Below are 21,467 nucleotides of genomic sequence, written 5' to 3'. Positions count from 1 at the left end.
GCCCCCTCACACTCTCCAGCAGTATGGAAGACACCAGCACTAAAGATACAGGGAAGATACATTCTTTAGATAAAGACTATTTCCTCTCTCTTTCTCTCTCTCACACACACACACACACACACACACACACACACAGTTGCTTCTTTTGCTGGGAGCTAATAGCAGCAGTGCTAGAGGAGACAGTGAACCGAGGCTGAAGAATTAAAGAGCACATTCTGAACATAATGCCAGGGAAATACAAAGGCCAGCTCAGTCAGTGAACACACGAGATCTCAGCAAACAAGAGAGTAAGCAGGAGGCATGGTGATGAACGGCCAAGCACTGTGAACGTGTGAACAGAGATTCACACACCAAACAAAGAACAAAGCGCAGAACAGCTGAGTCAGATCCTATAAAAACTATTGGATTCCAGTTTTACAGCCCAACTGGCCCAAACACCCTGGACTGCTTGTCCATGTTTTATTTTTTCAGTACCTGAGGAAGTCCCAAACACGGGACTTCACAAGGATTTTCTGTTATGCCTGACTGAAAGGTTATTTTGTTCCACATCATGGTCCTCCTTTTCAACATCCTGATCTGAGTTATGGAGATGGACTAAACGGTTTTTGGGTCTCATGGGAGCAATGCTGTACTTTTGCAGGACTGCCAAAAAAAGAGTTTCTTTTAATAGCCAGAGAACTCATATACTCAATATCCTTAATATTTTCCTAACAGGAGGAATGCTACTGCTAAGGCAGAATAACAATACAGAAGAAAACTCACAAAGATGACATGAGGGTTCTAAAATGGTTTGGTTGGGCTCTAATGGTTCTGACAGCATGTGATGAGGGATGTTAGCTCTAATCACTTTCTCTAGAATATTATTTTTATAAGTAGAGTTTTTTTTTTTAAAAAAAAGAAAATAAAGTTTAAATATTTTTCAACTCTCCGTTCTAACCATTAAAGGCGTTGGGAGTGTATAGCCCAAGTGCGTAACACAGTATATTTGGATACTACTTAGCACACAAGTCACATGATCCAATCAGCTCTGCCTCTAAGCTCTCAAAGTTGGGACTCTAGACATGTGTATCATGTAATCTTAGTTTAACCAGTCAACAGTCCTCCTGCAACTGGACCACAGTGTTTTGGCCACCATATGCAGGAATGGTGGGAGCATTTCTCCTTGGTTTAGAGCATTAATGAAAGGAAAGCTTCAACAGGACTTACACTCTCATTGGTTGCACAGATCAGATTCTTTAAAGATACACGAATGAAAATTATATATCTATATATTTTTGTATGTCACTGTTGTGTAGTAGCAGAACCATTATGTGTTTCACACTGTTTGTGTAAAGAGATGAAGTGAATTGGAGGAACGGTCATCTATTACAGGTACAGAATAGGGACACTGCCTTACCGGACACATCAAATGTAATGTGTGCAAGATATATTATATAGTTATGTATTCATTAAATATTAATGCACATGGGAAAGTATGGAACGCATAAACCACTTGATGGGATCCAGTCAGACAGAGAATAATAAAACTAGTTTAGCTTCACTACATAAAGCCTCACTTTACATGTTAACTAACACATAACCTATTTACATAGCTAAAGGATGCGTGCAGATTTCATCTCTTTATATTTTGTAAGTTGATACATCAATTTCCATTTATTCATACATCATAACATACAGCATGTGTATCTGATCAATATACAACGTTACTTTCAAAAGTGCTCCTCCTTGGATCACTCTAAAATGTTTTTAAGTGTGAGCCTCTTTGTAGCTTGAAACTTTAAATGTTCCTTTCACCTTTCTTCATAGATCATTTGAGGCAAAATATTGAGTGACTTGACCAACAGGCTTACGTATGCGGCCGTTACTCTTCGTCTTGACGCTTAGGTCTCTCCTCAGTACAAAATATCACCTGACATCTCATCTAAAACATATTCTACCTTATAATAATCATAGTTGTTCGTGTGCTGTTATTTGTCTAAGTTGCTGACAAAAACCACACCCACCGTTAATGACAAAGCTGTCAATTCAACAGGATTCATATTGCAGCCATGTTATCTCGAAGATATTTCGCTTGTAGCAAGTAAGCCAGACAGAGCATATTTTCTGTTTCAGTTTCACGGTTTTGAAATCAGAACATGTGTGAGGCAAACATGTAGTGGAATTTCTGCACTAATCCTCCTTAATGCAGCAGTAGAACATTTGCTTACACTGAAGAATACATAGGCTATTGCAGGGCTCTACGTTCCGCTGCAGTGGGCTACTGTACCTCTGGCTACATAGCTCCATGGCACATCTGCACAAGTGAAAAGAGTTCTCAGTGCTTATCCATGAACCACCTTTGACTACTTGACTACTTTAGTTTGAACTGTCCATAAAGTGGTTCATTTCAGCTGATTTTTTACATGATATTCCAGCCGTTCTGTAAATATCCTACGCTATGATTTTTATATAGCCATATTGATTATACACTGCCAATTGTCCATCTTTGGGGCAGGACAACACGTGGAGAACGAGGAGGAGAAAGCGAATCGATCGGCTTACTTCTCCTCCCCAGCGCTGGGAAGGATGTTGTCCGAACCTTACAGGATCCTCTTCTTCCGTGGTTGCACCAACTGACCCATGTTAAGCCCCTCAGGCGCATTTTGGGGTTCACACTTTTAGAGGTTCTGTAATGCACACTCACCAGAGTAAATGAGGTTAGCACTCGAAACATTGTTACAGCTTCTTCATAAATGGCTTTAAAGGAACTTTGAGAAACGAGACTCGAAGAACATCCTGTGTCTGCCCCAGCATTCTGGCCAGCCCACGCAAATTCTCTCTCTCTCTCTCTCTCTCTCTCTCTCACTGAGAACGCAGACCTGTCAATAGTGAGGGAAATCTCTTCTTAGATCACGGAATCCTCTGATGATCTTTAACACTTTGTCTCTTACACTCTGTAATCCCTGCATACACTCATTCCAGTCAAATACCCACTCTCATCCATTCACACGCTTGTCCTCAGGATTGGAATTGCTGTGTACATATCCTTGTTATTGTATTCAGTAACATATTCAGTAACATATTATAGTCTTATAATATGCAGAAAAAAATATGTATTTCAAAAGTGTAGCCACTGGGAATAGGCCAAAGCAAAGTAACACATTTGTTTCAAAGTCAGACTTTTCTTTGTGTGTTTGTGTGTTAGTGTTTGGATTTTTTTTTGCCATTGTGATTGTAGTTATTCATTGATATTTTCATCCTGTACATTTCTTGTAAAAAATGCTGTGTTTTTCATTAAAGGAGAAGTCACCTCACACTCTGCATAGATTCAGTCACTGTTTTACATTTTATTTTTGTAGCCTATATAGATTGTATGCCCTTTCAAAAGAGCCTTTGCCATTTGACAGAGACCAACTGACTGCACTGAGGTCCTAAACGAACTTGAAGTCTTTTAAAATACATTTACCGAGAATATTGTGAAATTTACTGGATGCAGTTCATATATCCACAGATATGTGATGCTACACGAACACACACACTTGAACATTTGAGTTGTTTTTAATTGTTTTATTATGGTAGAGTCACACAGTAGCTGTTTATAATAAAAAGGGTCTTAAAAACATTTGCTAATAGATGTCCTCACACAAAACCCTGTTTTCAAACCAGTCCCATTCTGTGGTGTGGACATAAGGCACTATGACAAGATGTAAAATTTCATTTTGTTAAAATACACTCAGTATTTAGCAGGATGTGGCCATACCTGCCTCTGTGTTTGTCTGTGAGAGTGAGAGAGAGTGTGTGTGTGTGTGTGTGTGTGTGTGTGTGTGTGTTTTACTGCATTACCTCAGAGACTTCAGTTTTTCTTTTTAGGTTTTTTCTGGCCAAACTGAGTCCACAGTTCCCATGTCAGTCTCAGACACACCGAATAATCCAGAATAATCCTCCTCTCATTCCCTCAGTCAAACTATTACACAGGTCTAATCTGAGTCTTAATCTCATAACGTGTCCATTTTTAATCTCTCCCTGGCATGTTTCAGAGCTTGGCTCTCTGGGTTTTCTGGGTTTACGAGTTGTGTTTCAGATTATCATGTTAATCCCACAGCAGGACACCAGGACCAAATACAGAGCTGAACTACTGAATAGCTCCTCGGGTTTTTGAAAGAATGCTGTAAATCTCTCAGAGACAGATTACAAATCTCTGAGAGGGTGGTAATCTGGTTAAATATTTGACATCTTTATCTTATTTTGAATCTTTTTTCATAATTCTCACAGAAAGACAAAAGAATCCTGCACATATTACACATAAAGGAGCCCAGAGTCAGATGCTGAATGTGTTGAACGCAGGCAGCTCTGTATGTAAACCAGGGATTTTAGGACTCCTTACGACTCCTGTCCACTGGCCTAATGAAGCCAGCCAGGCCATGCCAGATTTACTCCTCTTCATCTGCTGGAAAATTCACCCCAAAATGAAAGAGGGACACTTTTTTCCCTAATCTCCATATTCTCTTATCACTGTGGGAATGTGGCTTTGGGAATGTCCCTCGGTGCTTGTTCAGTCTGGAGGAATTTTAGGGATTTTTGGGGACCTTGACAATGAACTCCATGGGGTCTTTGGCCTTGTTGCTGAAAGCTCTTCTGATGACGTCGACAGCATGCTGGTGTGTCACGCCCTGCAAAGACTCGCCATCAACCGACACCAGCTCAAATCCTGCCTACACACACACACACACACACACACACACACGGACACACAAACAGAGAAGAAAATTGAGGCAATCACTGAAACAAGTCTCTTACAAAAAAAAAAGTTTTTCTTCAGGAGAATGGAATTGGAAAACTGCTTCATGCAACATTGGCCAGGTAAAATATTATAAACAAAGCAGCACACATTATTTTGATTACCTATACTCATTGATGTGGTTCTTTTGAACAATTCTACCACATACAAATACAGAACAAATGCGCACATTCTCTTGTGAGGGCTAACTGTCCCTGCTCTCTGTCTCTTTCTTTAGAATTACTCATCACCTTAACACCCCCCCCCCCCAAACTTGTTCCCTTTCTCTCTTTCTTCCATACAGGACACAGCTGTGATCATAAATCTTTATATCACTGTCCCAAAGCACAGGCTTTTCACTGCCCACATCACAGAGGTGAGGATAAGTCCAGGTCCACACACACATACACACACACACACACGCACAGGGAAACATCCTTCATCCGTGTCTGTTCCACCCATCCTGAAAGACACAGAGTCACTCTCTAGACAAAAGTACACATCCCGTCTGTCTGAGTTTCTCTTCTGCCCAGCCTGACATTTCCATCCATGTCAGAAAAACGTCAACAGTAACAGTTTCTTTTCCTCAGTATTCCTCATAAACCAGTCAACTCCTCCCATCCCACTCTTCCCACTTCAGACATCAGGTGACCAGTCTGAATGAATTAAACAAGAGATGACCCAGAGTGTTAAAAAGGCAGTAATTAAAATATCTCTTAGTCTGCTTTATTTATTTATAAATGTCAAAACTCACACACATCACACATACACACACCTGGCTGAACAAATCAGCCTGTCTGACAGTAATCAATGTGCCATGCTGTTAATCATCAAACACTCAGAACATGGCAGTGCTCAGGACTCAGAGAGAGAGAGAGAGAAAGAGACAGAGAGAGAGAGTGTGAGACAGCAAGACAGAGAAAGAGAGAGAGAGAGAGAGAGAGACAGAGAAAGAGAGAGCGAGCGAGACAGAGAGAGAGAGTGAGAGAGAGGGAATACAAATCCGGGCTCCCTCTCATCACAGTGATCATGGTCATGTGAGTGAAAGTGAGAGCCTGATAACATGGCCCTCCATAAGGAGAACTTCAGCAATCTTCTGACCTGACAACCATGGACAACTAACCTAAGATAGGAAGGAATGACTTCCTGCGCTTGTGAGGTGTGAGACTGAGTGTGAGGACACACACACACACATACACAGAGCCACACAGCGGCAGTGGATGCATGAGTGTCTGTGAAGTTCCAGGAAACTGAAAGGCTTTTTAGACTGACACCAGATCTGTTGAGTGTGTGCAACACAAGCCACTCCAATTGCCGTGGGGAAGAACTGTCACCTGATAAGAGTCAGTCTAGGCAGAGGCCTCTCTCTCATACACACACACACAGGATTCCAAAGCTTTGACCTTGTATTCAGGGTCAAAGTGGTGGTGCTGCCAGTGCCAGGCACATTGCTTGATGACTGCTCTCTCTCTCTCTCCCTCTCTCTCTGTCTCACTCTCTCTCTCAGTCTCTCTCTCTCTCTCTTTGTTTCTCTCTCTTCTTTATCAGCCTAAGTGACCAAAACCATTTGAGGGAGAGAAAGAGTTTAGTAAGAAAAACTGGCTAAGTGCACTAGTTAAAGAGAGTAACTGATTCACACACACACTCCCACATAGACCACCCTCAAACGACACACATAAAGCTCATTTGTCTCTCTGTGTGTATGTGTGTGTGTGTGTGTGTGTGTGTGCGTGTGTGCGCACATACTACACGGCTGCTGTCAGACAGTAAAAGCTCTCTGACAGTGAAGTGCTCTATCAGCGTACATGAACTTGTCTGGACAATGGAAACTCTTCAATTATGAATGACCTACTTCACTTCCATCCCTAAAAATGCTGCTCTCTTAACTCAGCTCACATGACATTGACAGCAATAACAGCCGTGAAGGGGAGATAGCCATGACACCCCTGAGAGAGTAACAGTTATATCCAAACCCTCCTGCCCGAGTCACTAATATCCAAACACACCTCACTAAATCAGTCATATGCAGAGACATATTCAGAGAAAGTCATATTCAGACACCCCTGACTGAGTCAGTCATAACTAAACACCCACTGACTGAATCAATCACATCCAAACACCACTGAGTCTGTCTTATCCAAACACCTCTGACTGAGTCATTCACATCAACTAAAAATTTCTGACTATTTCGTCCAATGTATATTGAACAATGTACTCTGGCTACTGTCAGACAATAATGTAATTATGTCAAAAGCAATATTTTACTTTTTTAATCTTTACTTATTTTACATTTTATTTTACTGATAATACTGTTCTCTTGTTCAGTTTTGCAAATTTTGGTGCACTTCCACTGTACAACCCTTCAGGCTGACAACAAAAGAAAAAAATGCATCAGAAAAACGGCAGAGAACTCAACAGTAGGTAGCTGATCCCCTGTGGGCGGGTGAACTGGAGAAGTATTTCACTAATCCTGTATGTTCCCTCTTATCTTCAGGTGTGTGACTGTGCCGTGAACGCCAGAGCTGAAATCTGAGCTGCTCATCAATGTTGAGCTCTACTCTGCTTACCGATCTGTTGATACAGCCGACACCGAGCCCTCTGCACAGAGCCGAGGGAACAGGGCTGAGATGAATGTGTGGAGGAGTTTGGATAGATGTTTGATGTGTCTAGGTGGAGTTTGGATAGATGTTTGATGTGTCTAGGTGGAGTTTGGATGGATGTTTGAGGTGTCTGGGTGGAGTGAGGATGGATGTTTGAGGTGTCTGGGTGGAGACTGGATAGATGTTTGATGTGTCTAGGTGGAGTTTGGATGGATGGATGTTTCAGAAGCCTGGGTGGAGTCTGGATGGATGTTTGAGGTGTCTGGGTGGAGATTGGATGGATGTTTGAGAAGCCTGGGTGGAGTGAGGATGGATGTTTCAGAAGCCTGGGTGGAGTGAGGATGGATGTTTGAGAAGCCTGGGTGGAGTTTGGATGAATGTTTGAGTTGTCTGGACAGAGTAAGAATGGATGTTTGAGGAGTCTAGGTGGAGTTTGGATGGATGTTTGAGGTGTCTGGGTGGAGAGTGGATGGATGTGTGAGAAGCCTGGGTGGAGTGAGGATGGATGTTTCAGAAGCATGGGTGGAGTGAGGATGGATGTTTGAGAAGCCTGGGTGGAGTTTGGATGGATGTTTGAGTTGTCTGGACAGAGTAAGAATGGATGTTTGAGGAGTCTAGGTGGAGTTTGGATGGATGTTTGAGGTGTCTGGGCGGAGATTGGATGGATGTTTGAGAAGCCTGGGTGGAGTGAGGATGGATGTTTCAGAAGCCTGGGTGGAGTGAGGATGGATGTTTGAGAAGCCTGGGTGGAGTGAGGATGGATGTTTGAGTTGTCTGGGTGAAGTCTGGATGGATGTTTCAGAAGTCTAGGTGGAGTTTGGATGGATGTTTGAGGTGTCTGGGTGGAGATTGGATGGATGTTTGAGGTGTCTGGGTGGAGATTGGATGGATGTTTGAAGTGTCTGGGTGGAGTGAGGATGGATGTTTGAGAAGCCTGGGTGGAGTTTGGATGGATGTTTGAGTTGTCTGGACAGAGTAAGAATGGATGTTTGAGGAGTCTAGGTGGAGTTTGGATGGATGTTTGAGGTGTCTGGGTGGAGATTGGATGGATGTTTGAGAAGCCTGGGTGGAGTGAGGATGGATGTTTCAGAAGCCTGGGTGGAGTGAGGATGGATGTTTGAGAAGCCTGAGTGGAGTGAGGATGGATGTTTGAGTTGTCTGGGTGAAGTCTGGATGGATGTTTCAGAAGTCTAGGTGGAGTTTGGATGGATGTTTGAGGTGTCTGGGTGGAGATTGGATGGATGTTTGAGGTGTCTGGGTGGAGATTGGATGGATGTTTGAAGTGTCTGGGTGGAGGGAGAATGGATGTTTGAGGTGTCTGGGTGGAGTTTGGATGGATGTTTGAGTGGGGTGTAAAGGGTCTGGGTGTGGGTATGATGGATTTGGTGGATACTTAGTGGATGTGGGTGTGCTATGATGGGTTTGGGGTTTGAGGAGTTTGCTTGGAGTTTGTTACCTTTAGCACTTTGCTGGTGGATGCTGCTCCACCTGGAAAGATCTTTTCAATCTTCACCACTGGCTGTACTTTCGACTCAATCCCTCCTGAAATACTGATACCTACACGAAGACACATTCACAAAAATATCACACACAGGACAGAAACAGAAATATCACACATAGAAACATTCACAGAAATATCACATACAGGACAGAGCATGCCATGAAAAGTTACACGAACATTACACACAGGACAGAACATACAATGAACAGTCACACAAACATCACATACACAGAGTACAGCACAAAACATACAATGAACATTGACACACACACATTATACACATACAACACAGCACAAAACATACAGTAAATGTCCATCAGTCTTGCTCCCAAAATAATAAATATGTGACTCTTTGTTACACATGATATACAGTCACTGTCCATCAGTCTGTTGGCTACATGCATTGCACAAGCTCTACACACCTCACCGCAGCGTGTCTGCCACAGACTCTAGTCTTACCACAGAACGTTCCAGGCCAAAGACGAGTTCAGAGCATAAATCATGATTTTTAACTGCTATGATTGTTGCTTTTTCTCTGCTGACAGGGCAGGGAGCATTACTGCCGCCTTATGGTGATACATTGTATTGCAACAGGCAGACTTCTTAAATGCGGTCTACTGACTCCTCCAGTGATCAGTGTGCACACACTACATAATTCAGATAAATTCAAATTCAGACTGATTAAATGGTACACCTCCACCACTTAGTTCAACCAGCAAGTCTGACGAATAATTAGCAAAGGGAAAAGTAGACGAGGAGTAAATTTATGGTTACATCCTCTGAACAAATATACACAACGCATCACATCAAACATAGGCTTCTGTTTAGGGGGATGTGGCTTGTGATCTGAGATAACAGCTGTAGAGTTAGATAAATGCTGAAATACAGAGTGACGGTCCGGAGAGTTTGAGATTGTATTCATTTAAACCGCATTAGGATAAAGAAAAATTGCCAGTATGAGCATTCCCAGTTTGCCCAGCTGCATCATGCACTTGCCCCATACAATCTGAAAACGTTTGGCTTTTTCCTGACGTTTAAAAAGGCTTGAAGGAGTGAACTTAATGTTCTTACAAATAAAGCTTCTTCCTCCTCTCCTTCTTAAGGTGCTTTGAATAAGTTATTTTACCGAACATTACCTCTGATTATGAACAGCTTGACTAGCAAATCAATGCTGTCCATTAAATATACACTACTCTTCCCACCATATGCTACAAAGTTATGCCCCACTTATTCCTTTATACTGTACCACTCTTCCAGAACTCATGAACAGAACTAATATCTCAGTCTGGCACTTATTCCTTAGTACGATTAGTTATAACTAAAGCGCTTTATATTTCCCATTTATTATGAAAAAATTTCATATTTTTTATACTGCTTTAGTTATGATGGGGGCTTGAGAAACTTTTGCTCTCTAGAGACTATGTTAAATTTGTGATAGAACTTTAGATTCTACTGGTGAGTGTTTCACCTCAGAATCTCCTTAGAATTACATATTTTATCAGAGCAAGACAACTTGGGACCAGCTCTCTCAAACTAGGCCGCATAATCTCACATGAATGAGATTATGTGGTATGATAACTAATCCCCAAGGGAAAAGATTTACAGCTGGGAGAGTAGAGAAACTCACCGAGAGACTGTTTGGTTTTGGAGACGGACACCGTGGTCAGCTCATACTCCTCAGTCAGTTTGTTGTCGTGGTTACCATTCTCCGCATGCCCATTCATGTAGTCTTTCGCTGCCTCTTCTGTTGATGCCTCTGTTTTCAGTCCTGGTCCAAACACCTGAGTCAGAGGGGTTCTGCTACGACGATGAGCACTCATCACCGTATATTTGACATTCTTTTCACTGTCATGTTTATCACTGCTGGCTTTCCGATGGCCATTTCTGTAAGGAGATCTCCCCCGCTCTTGAGTGGTATTGCCCCCAAGCCCATCAATAGGCATAGTTCGGGCTGAACCACTGCCCCGTCTCTGGGGGGATCGGCCCCGTCGCTCTGTGTTATTAGGGGATTCAGCCAGCAGCCAGTTAGTGTTTGCAGGGCTGGGTGAACGCAGGCGGGTTGTGTGTGGTTGGTGTGTGTGAGTGTGTGTGGCGTAGCCGTCCACTGGAACGTCAAGCAGGGGCGTGAAAGATCGGGACGGTGGCACAGTGCCTGTGGGCAGAGCTGAGAAACGCAAACGTTCCAGTTCCTCCAGCAGCTGGCGCTCGCGTGCTACATCCTGTGCAGGCTGCAGCAGGAAGCCACCCCTGTAGTCTAACACACGGACACAGCACCAGTCAAAAGACATCAGTATTCTTCAATAAAATACAGCTGCAAGACCACCCAGTCACACAGCGCACATACATACACAGGCACACACACACACACACACACACACACACACACACACACACACACTCACACCACCGCACTCAAACAATCCACATCAATACACACACACACACACACACACACACACTCGCAAACCCGTCTCAGGTTACTAGATTCTGAGTACTGAGATGGTTTGAGTTATTCCTCTGTTGCACACACAAAGGATCAGCTGTGAGCCGAGACCTGAGTGGGCTGATTGTGTGTGAGCATGTGTATGTGTGTGTGACGGTTAAAGAATGCACAGAGCCTTTCTTTCCATTCACAAACTGCATTAAATCAAGACTGGGCCTCACAAAGCATACCGACATTCACATTCGGACAAGTACATGCAGTAAGCACTGGAAACAATTTCAGAATGACTGACCCTCTGAGGTTAAGGGTCATAGAGTCGGCCCGAAGGGTAAGTCTAACAGAAGGACAGTGACCTGGGTGCTGCTGAGAGGTCAGAGATGAGACCTTGCCGTTTTTGGTGTACTGACAGTGAACTTCATTTTCTCTTTTTCACCTCAATTCTCTACTCTGTTCTCTATGAATGAATACATATTCACGCACAGAAAACAGGCAGACACCAGTTGAGCTGTTACCTGGGATAGGGGTAATGAGATGGCGTCGGGGTGTTCCACTGTGATGGGGGGACCTCAGGGCAGGAGATCTCACTGTAAGATCAGATATTAGAATGAGCACGCGCGTGCACACACACACACACACACGCACATATACATACACACACCTATACACATACACACGCATACACGCACGCACGCACGCACATGCACACTCACACACACACACACACATACATATACACACACCTATACACATACACATACATACGCGTACGCACACACGCACACGCATACACACACACACACACACACACACACACACACACACACACGCACATATACATACACACACCTATACACATACACACGCATACACGCACGCACGCACACGCGCACACACACACACACACACACACACACACACATATACACACACCTATACACATACACACACATACGCGTACGCACACACGCACACGCACACACACACACACACACACACACACTAACCTTGATCTTGAAAACTATACAAACAAGTAATACAGTCAACAAACACACTCAGGTCTGAAACATACTTAATGCAGCATTCACAGATTTGTGGGAGCTTTAATGGGGCTCTGCAAAACGATCTGTGCTAGCCTCTGTGTACTGCACCAAAACTGAAACTTTCCGGAGTCTTCCACAGATGCCACTGCATCACAAGGACATCGACTGGCCCTTGTCCTACCTTACTGTATTAACACAAACCCTGTTCTACCTTATGGTATGAACAGAGGTTACACTCGACACACACACTGAGTCAGCCCCAGGGTGAGAATCTGTCCATCTTTATGCTTACAGGTACTGCGATCATAGTCCTTTATGCCACCTGGAGTGAAAAAGAGTTAGAATCAGACTCACATGATCGGCTTTTCAGAATGTCGTAGGCCTCCAGTTCAAAGGGCATCACCATGCTGTCAAACCGACCCAGCTCGGTGGGAGGGATCAGCATTCTACATACACAACACATACAAACACATTAGAATTAATGTGTGTGTGTGTGTGTGTGTTTGTGTTTGTATGAGAGAGTGAAAGAAAAACTAAGAATAGAACAGATGATCTCACCGTATCTCCCTGAGCAGCAGCAGTTTCTCAGGCCTGTCCAGGATAGCCAAGAGTGGTCGCACAAGGTCCTCCACCATCTGCTCTGCCAGAAACTAACACAGCACAGTGGAGAGCGTGAGACAGTATGGCACTTGTTATATTACACTTCACAACCAGACCTGAGCATACTCTACTACTGCTAAATTTGCATTCACTCCACTAATACTTTCAGTCATCTGCATTTCATCCCCATTCAAACCAGTACTTTTACCCAGAGCAATGTAGAATTATTTTCTAAGTCAGTCTGCATACCTCTCTGGAGCAACTGTGTACTAGCAGCTTGCTCTAGGGAAAACCAGCAGAGAGTTGGCTCAAGATTCAAACCCTTAAATCTCTAAACACTGACGATCTACTACAGCTGAACTACTACTAAAAACCACTGAAGCACTGCTGAACTGCATTTAAACCACTGCTGAATACTACAGAGCCATTGTTGATGCACGACTGGAAACTACTGAAAAGTACTGAACTTTTACTCCTGAAACATCATTGAAATACTGGACCACTACTGCTGAACACAACCCAACCACCTCTGAGCTACTTCTGAACCTGCTGTATCAAAGCTACTGAACACAGCTGAACCGATACTTAACTATTGAACTATTACTGAACTACTGATGCAGAACTGAACCGCTGCTGAGCACTGCTCAAGCACTGTTGTACTGTTTTGATTCTGGCTTTAATGTGGATTAACTGTTTAAAGACAGGCACTAGGTGCGGCTGTGCGGCTGTCTGACAGTGTTTGTGTGTCTGTGTATGTTATGTGTGTGTGTCTGTCAGTCTCACCCTTTTGCAGTGTCTCATGACTGCTGTGACTTCATCTTCACTCAGCAGTTTGCGTGCCATGTTCTCCACTGTGACAAGGACTTCAGGGTTGAGCGGTGGGGGACTGCCGTCTCTAACCCCAGCGCGGGTCTCTCTGGGGGAACTCAGCAGGCTAAAGGCATTGTAATTCCGACTCTTCCCTAAAGGGATCCAAATAGTAATTAGTTCCTGTAATAGTTCCTGTAATAGGAAAGAAATCTTTTTGTAGACAACAGCACTCTGAGCTGCCCAGGCAGAAGGGATAGATAATCCACAATATACAGATAATGTACTTAAGAGCAAAATCTGGGGCACATGCAGAAACGGAACTAAACTCAAAATAACATAGCTGTAAACTGGAGAAAAGGTTAAGAAAGCAGTCAGGCAGAACTTACTACACTTCTGGGTACATTATACACAAGATGTACCATCGGACAATACAATGAGTGAGAAAACACTCTTCACGTGTAAATCTGTTCTTTCATTCACTTCATTTATACTCTTAAAAATCGATCCCCTGAAAATGATGAAATGTCGAACGAAGTAGGCAATGTAAGTTATAAAAGAACTCTAGCAGGAGGATTTTATAAAGACCCTATTTGTGCAGTAACTGTCATCTCATAAGCACAGCCCTGCCAGCACGTTCCTCAACACTATAACCAAACTACAGCTCTCTCTTTAACTTTAGCTCTGAGTTTGCAAAGGAGAAAATAAACAGTCAGCTATGATGTACTTATGATGTCAACTATGATGTAGTTCAGGGCCTTTAATTTGTCCATTAAGATGCCCATGATCTCCCCTCTGTGGCAAACCGGATGACTGTGTGGTCTCATTAGCTAAACAGTTGCTCTGTCCCCAGTTACAGTATAATCAATATTAATATCTCCCAATATCACTATCACACACACGTGTGTGTGTGTGTGTGTGTGTTTGTGGTTGTGTGTGCACATGTATGTGTACGTTTGTTCTAAGCATTATGTGCGTGTATATATGTAAGTCTGAGTGCAGCCGATCCTTTACCGCGTTCTGAGTGTGACGGTGATTTAGACCGTGTTTCTCGGCGGTCTTTGGAGGCTTCTCTTCTGCGGCCACTTTTAAACAGCAGGCTGACAAATGTCTTAGACCGCTGCAGCGTCCCACCCTCCCTCTCAGACACCCCCTTCTGTTGTTGCTGTTTCCTCTTCTGTTTTTGCTCTGAAAACACAGTCAAATCGCACAGTCATTTAACAAAGGCATCGTCAGCGTACACAATGACACAGTCTAAAGGCATAATCAGTTAACACAGTGACACAGCCGAAACACACAATCACCACAATCACAAACGCAGTCATTTTAACACAATAAGCCTACACAATCACCTAATAGAATTACTTAGTAAAAGTCACACAGTGCCCTAATAAGTTATATAGCACTTTCTCAGTCGCCTAACATGACCATACATCACCCAACATAGTCCTCATATATAGCCATACATCACCTAACACTGTCACCAAACACACTCACACAGTTAAACACATAGAGTGACAGAGTCACTGAACACAATAAACCTACCCTGTCACGGTCACCTCACACTGTCACACAGTCCCCTAACAAAGTTTAACTACACAGGTTAACAGGTACCAAGTACCATTAACATATACAGTCATAGTCAACTGACATAGTTAAACTGTACACGGTTAACATACACAAGCACACAATTAACTTAATCAGTCACACACTCAACTAACACAGTTCACACAATCCACACAGTTAACCTATGGAGTCAAATAGTTAGCCAAACACTGTCACACCGTTGACTTAAACAGTTAACCTATGCAGTCACACAGGGAGAAAACAGCATCACACAGTGACCTAATATAATTAGATAGCCAAAGAATCAAACAGTCTCTTCAAAGAACAGTTCATGTAGCTCTCACATTAAGTCACATAAAGTCACATTATCATCAGAGATTTTTAAAAATGGGGCTTTCTGAAGAATCATGATACACACCAAAGAGTTTGACACTCAAGAGAAACCCTTCAATTCATGGTACTACAGTCATGACGACACCTGACTCACAGAGGAGCGCTATGGCTGGATCAGTATCTGCTGGTTCAAGGTTGTCCTGCAAGCACGGCTCTGACATTGTACCTTGACGTAGTTTTTCTGGCTGTTATACTATACTCTGTTAATGGCATTTGGAAGGTTTTGACCTCGTATGGTCCCTTTAGACCTTGTTTAGCTGAACAGCAGTGATATGGAGCAATTGGAAAGAGATTTTGAGTCCTCTGACCTGACGGAGTAATGTGACTCTGTGAGCGACGAATGGGACGGCGCGGTTTACTGAGGGCCATCAGCACAGCAGTTTTGGGCGAATCCAGAACCTCTTTATCGCCCACGGAGAAGGTTTTGGCCTGGATCCGACCGCTCTTCTCAAAGCCCCCAGCGCGGATCACCGTGTCCTTTAACAGCTCCGTCTCTCCCACCGTGCGACTGGTTTCCGTGGCAGCGAACCTGCCGGCCTCCGGAGGGTCGGTCTGGATGGCGGTTTCAGTCCGATCGGAACTGGGTCGGCGCGAACGGTCCTCCGTAGAGATGCAAACGTCCACCATCTCGGAGCCGAAGGCAGGTGGAACAGGAGGGAACATGACTTGTGATAGGCCGCTCAGAGAGCTGATGGGTGTGCCCGAGGACAGCGAGGATGTGGAGGAGAACGAGTCCGAACCCTGGGAGGAGGATGGCTGGCCGTTCCCCACTGAAGGAGAGAGAGAGAGAGAGAGAGAGAGAGAGAGAGAGAGCAATTGACTGTAGAACCAGGGCTGCAGTGCAGTGTACAGATATAAGTCTATACATTAAGTCGTATTAAACATACAATCTGAGAGTGTGTCAAAGGGAGGGTTTGAAACACAGTGTTCCTTTACTTTTACAGGAACACTCTTAATCTCTATGTAGACAATGGGAAAAAAACACCCCATTTTAGAGACTGATAAAATCATTCTGTCACGATAATCACAGAAAATTCAAATGGCAGAATAACAAAAAAGAATAACTGTCATTGCAACACAGTTTTATTCCTCTCTACACTAAACAATTCTAACCAATATGAGAAGAATAAGAGTGAAGAGTCGAAGTGAAAATGGGTGATTGTGTTAATCCAAAATCAGGACATACATTTATTCAGCCAGCTATATTCCGCTACCATCTCTTTATATGCAGGATACCGACCAGCTTCCTGTTAAAAACACACAAAAACACACAAAATTGTCCATTACGAGATTAATCCAAAAAATCTATAGTGATAATCTGTGTAGAATCCGCTCTTTTAATTCTATTTGATATTGTCTGTTTGTGTTATCAATTAAATAGCGAGACAGATGTCACAGAGTGATATACTGGGGTGTTTCCACAGACCTTCCTGTGGGTGACATATAAGGTGCCTGTGTCTATCAGCACTGACCAAGGCTATGTGTGTTTTTTCACAGACTCTCTTCCATGTGACTGTATATGTCTCTCTGTGTCTATGAGACATTACAGTAGAGAAAGGCATTACATTCACACACACACAGGCATTACAGTTACAGCACAGACACGGTGGCACAGAAAGAGGCATTATATGTACAGTAAAGAGAGGCAATGTGGTTACAACAGTGGGAGATATTACAGCACAGAGATGTGTTACAGCAGAAAGGTGCGCTAAAAATGTGTTACGTGTTAATGTTAACAGAGGTATTACAGAAGTTAAAGAAATCACAAAGTAGAGAAAAGCAGTGCCTTTTTGGCTCACTATACGTCATATGTTCTTGGGTAGCATGTACCCCCCGACCGAGTTGATTTTTCATCCAATTTAATACACCTACCCATTCACCCCCACATGCATGCACATTTCTGTGGGGTCAGAGAGCACAAACCCTTGACCTGTCAACTGTACCCCAATTGAAATCCCAGAGCACCATACGTAGGGCGAGAGAGAGAGAGAGAGAGAGAGAGAATAGCTGGCATTTAGCACCCACATCCTCTGCAGTACGGCAATGTGTTAGAGTGAAAGAGCTAAAGGAAAGGCAGAAACCAAAGCTTTCAGCTGATTAGAACCCGATCCCCCGCTGCCTGGTGAATAATGCAGTCCACTGGCAGTTTTCTCAGCGTAATTGGAGCCTACATGCTTGGTAAAGTGACTGAGTAGGGAATGTGGCAGCTGAATGCCAGCTGTCTGTTTAACTATGCTTTCTCACTCTGTGTTCAACCATGCTGTCTCTGTTTAACCATGCGGTCTTACCTCAGCCTTCAAAAGAGTCTGGGGAACTTTACACACTCTCATATCAATATGCTGTAGCTCTCAGTCCAGTCTCTGAAGGCACTTCAGGCTTATAGCAGATAAAAGACACCCTTTGGCATGTCCTATTGTGTACTAATAAACGTCTGGAGTAATTGTTTCCATTTAATACAAATATTCCTTCACCTTTTAATTAATAGTAGTTCTGTAGGCCTAATGCTGTTATGATTAAAAAAAAGCTGACCGGAGGAACACTCTCCAGTAGCAACAATTATCTGTTAGTTTCCTGTGATGGAACTCCTCTAGCCTCTGTCCAACCTTCTCTGTTCTTTTGTTCACTAAAATAGACTAATTGTTCTCCCTATCAGATGCCAGTCACAGGAGAAGGATGGTTTCCTCCTTCCAAGGTATTTTTGTTCCACTGCATCTAAACCCATTTAAACTACATCTAAATTCCACGTGCACTTCATCCAAACCACTCTAATGACTTTAAAGCCCACCTAATCCCATAAAAAAATCCCATCTAAACCCATTGTCAGTGAGGGGGTCTCTTTACTGTTACTAAAGATAGAAATCGTCCCACCTTGATTGTCAGCATGATGTGAGTGTGACTCTTCAGCACTTCTACAGCGTTGCTATGGGTGATGTCCTCAAAGCTCACCCCATTGGCCGCCAGGATCTGATCGCCCATTTTAATCCCATTCTGCTCTGCCAAACCACCAGGGTCCAGCCTCCAAACAAACCACACACATTCATTAGACTCTTCTCAGAAGAGCTGTTTTCACTTTTCACTCATTAACTCTGGTTTAAATCATTGACAAAAGTTACTTGAGGGGTTCTTACTACTGACCTAAAATAAGACATAAAAAATATCTTGTCTGCAGTAATTATGGCACGATTATCAATATGATTATCGTACACTGGATACTTGAGAATGTTATGCCACTAGTGTGATCTACTGGTTTCAAATTTTTTTCCCAAACAACTTCTTCAACTGAAAAATCATTTAACAATGGCAGAACATTTGTATGTGTGCAAGAATCTCGTTTTGATTGTTACCCATGAACTACAATAACACAGTTTCCCCGGACTATCTGAGCGACCCCCCAGTCATAAATTGTTCAGAAAAGAGAGTGTAAGTGCACTAATGGCAGGAAATAGATAGCACAGACTGCTAATATGTGCATGGATTCGGTACTTGGAGACGTAGATCCCAAGGCCAAACTCTTTTCCCCCACGGATGTTGAATCCCAGGCAGTAGTCATCTGAAGTGGTATACAAGTGAACAATTCGCCGGAGTGCGCTATCTGAGCTGGCCTCTGATGGAGTGCGACCACTTTCCTCAACCACCATCCTACGGTGAATTAGATCCACCCTACCCAAATAAACATGCAAGCACACACGCACATATAACACACACAGCACACATACATGTGTCGCTACAGCGGTTCACTGTACCATCAGTTAATGAAATGGCTAAAAGGCCAAGCAGGTAATTCTAGCGGTAGACTATGGTGTAACAGTAGCCAGATGGTTTAATAAGTGGTACGGAGGGGTTCCACTTGAGGTGCTAGAGACAGAGGTGCCCTTCTCTGCGAATCAACAATCATAATTTATCTGCAAATACAGGACAACCCACAATCACCCCAGTAGAGATGAGTATTTTATGAATGTACTCTATTCCTCTCTGTTTCTGTGTGTGTGTGTGTGTGTGCCCTTACCATGTGGTCTTTTCCTTGGAGTAGCGGATGCCAGGCACTTTTCCAACACGACGTACGACCATCCTGAGCCGATTATTCCCAGTCAGAACCTTGACAGCGCTACTCATAGTGATGCTCTCCAGACTGATGCCATTCACCTCAACCAGTTTATCACCCACACACAGCCCTGCCATTTCTGACACAATACATTATATTACATACACACCCAGACACACACGCACACGCACACGCACTCGCACGCGCCACACCACACCACCTCTAACATATCAGACTAAAAACAGTGTATTACACACAGGCAGAGGGCAGACATGATTGGCTAGTTTTTCTCCATACCGGCTGCACTGTTGTCTTCGACTTTACTGACAAAGATGCTGAGGCCATGCTCTGATCCTCCACGTACACTGAAGCCCAGTCTGCCATCCTCACTCTTATCCACAGTGATAGTGTGAATATCTTCACTGTCATCCCCACCTGAAATCCCAGAGTATTACTAAACAACATCATGCGCACACACACACACATACACACACACAGGCATGTGGACACACACACATAGCACTGATACAAAATAAACACTTGTTTTTTTTACCCACCGTCAACAGGAGCATTAATAAGGATGACTCTTCCCATGGGTGACGAAGAGCGGACCCCTCGTTGGCGCTGCTGTTTTTTATGCAAGTAGCGTGTGGTGGTGCTGGAGCCCCCAGGGTGAACACTGGGGTGCACCCCATTGGTCATCTCTTTGAGCCCTGCATCTGGCGAATGAGCCATGACAGGTAGAGGTCCCTCCCCACCGACCCTAATCCAGGCCTGGTGGGGGGTAAGTGGGACCAGTGGGGTGGGTGTGATCAGCTGCTGTTAGAAGCTGAAATCTCAGGTCTAAAGGATCACTTCAGAAAAGATTGGGAAAGTATACGGCGTTGGCACTGGGAAAACTGTCGTCATAGATCTGGCATCATTCAGTTCAAAGCTCAGGTATGTGTGAATTAGCACAGAGCTCTCTCTTCACTACGACCTCAAATGGAAGCATATGGTGTGAGAAAAAAAAACACTGAAGAATCATGCTGTACAGTCCTGTTGCTGTTACACAAAAGTCCAAAAACAACTCTCGTATCCTTAAGCGCATGTTGTGGTGTAGCTGGTGAGACGTGGGACTGAACCTGGAGCTGTCGTGTGATGGTCACAGTCTTTTTGTCCAGAGAATCATGTCCTGTTCATCACACAAACTTGAATCAAATCGCTGGCATATCTCCCACATCAGTCCAGCCATAATGTCTCTCTGTTACTCACTGGTGAACTGAGAAGAAAAACAAAGCTCTAAAAAGAAAAAAACAAACAGTCACGCAATGATTTCCCATAGGATGTAAACTGATATCAGCTATGTTACATAGTACTTCATTAGAACTGCTGGAAAAGACTTGGTAATAACCCATTAGCTCATGTTTCACTAAGAATGAACTTAGGTGTAGCATGATTACGATCGTTATTAGTGGGAGGAGCACGCTGTGCCCCTTTATCATTAGTCATTATAGCACTGTCGTCTCAATTACAAAGTCTCGGAGCGTGCAGCGCCCAATCAACATCCGCCATGCTCTCAGCACCACGGATAGCGCTCTAGGAATAGGTGGCGTAAACAGGTGACTTCAGCAGCTACTAATTTAAGTATTTACGTTATATTACAAGGAATTTGTTCACACACTCAGAAACTTCGCTTGAGAGAAAAGTTGGACTTTAACGGAAACAACTCATTTCAAC

The 21,467-nt window shown here is 43.5% G+C and overlaps 1 protein-coding gene across 1 annotated transcript; it reads right to left on the bottom strand.

The window, feature by feature from the left end:
* Positions 1 to 4,547: 4,547 nt before the first annotated feature.
* On the bottom strand, positions 4,548 to 20,483 carry pdzd7a (PDZ domain containing 7a). The gene is given in 15 exon segments (XM_030772941.1): positions 4,548 to 4,691; positions 8,813 to 8,913; positions 10,485 to 11,111; positions 11,813 to 11,884; positions 12,695 to 12,786; positions 12,899 to 12,990; positions 13,724 to 13,902; positions 14,762 to 15,001; positions 16,015 to 16,476; positions 16,893 to 16,953; positions 18,575 to 18,722; positions 19,190 to 19,366; positions 19,713 to 19,887; positions 20,046 to 20,183; positions 20,306 to 20,483. Coding segments are annotated over 15 exon segments (2,886 nt in total).
* Between the last annotated feature and the right edge of the window lie 984 nt (positions 20,484 to 21,467).

This window comes from Chanos chanos, chromosome 4 (genome assembly GCF_902362185.1).
Source record: "Chanos chanos chromosome 4, fChaCha1.1, whole genome shotgun sequence".
NCBI classification, from domain to species: Eukaryota; Metazoa; Chordata; class Actinopteri; order Gonorynchiformes; family Chanidae; genus Chanos; species Chanos chanos.
Note: the sequence above shows the minus strand (reverse complement) of the source record. Positions and strands in the feature narration are given on the sequence as shown.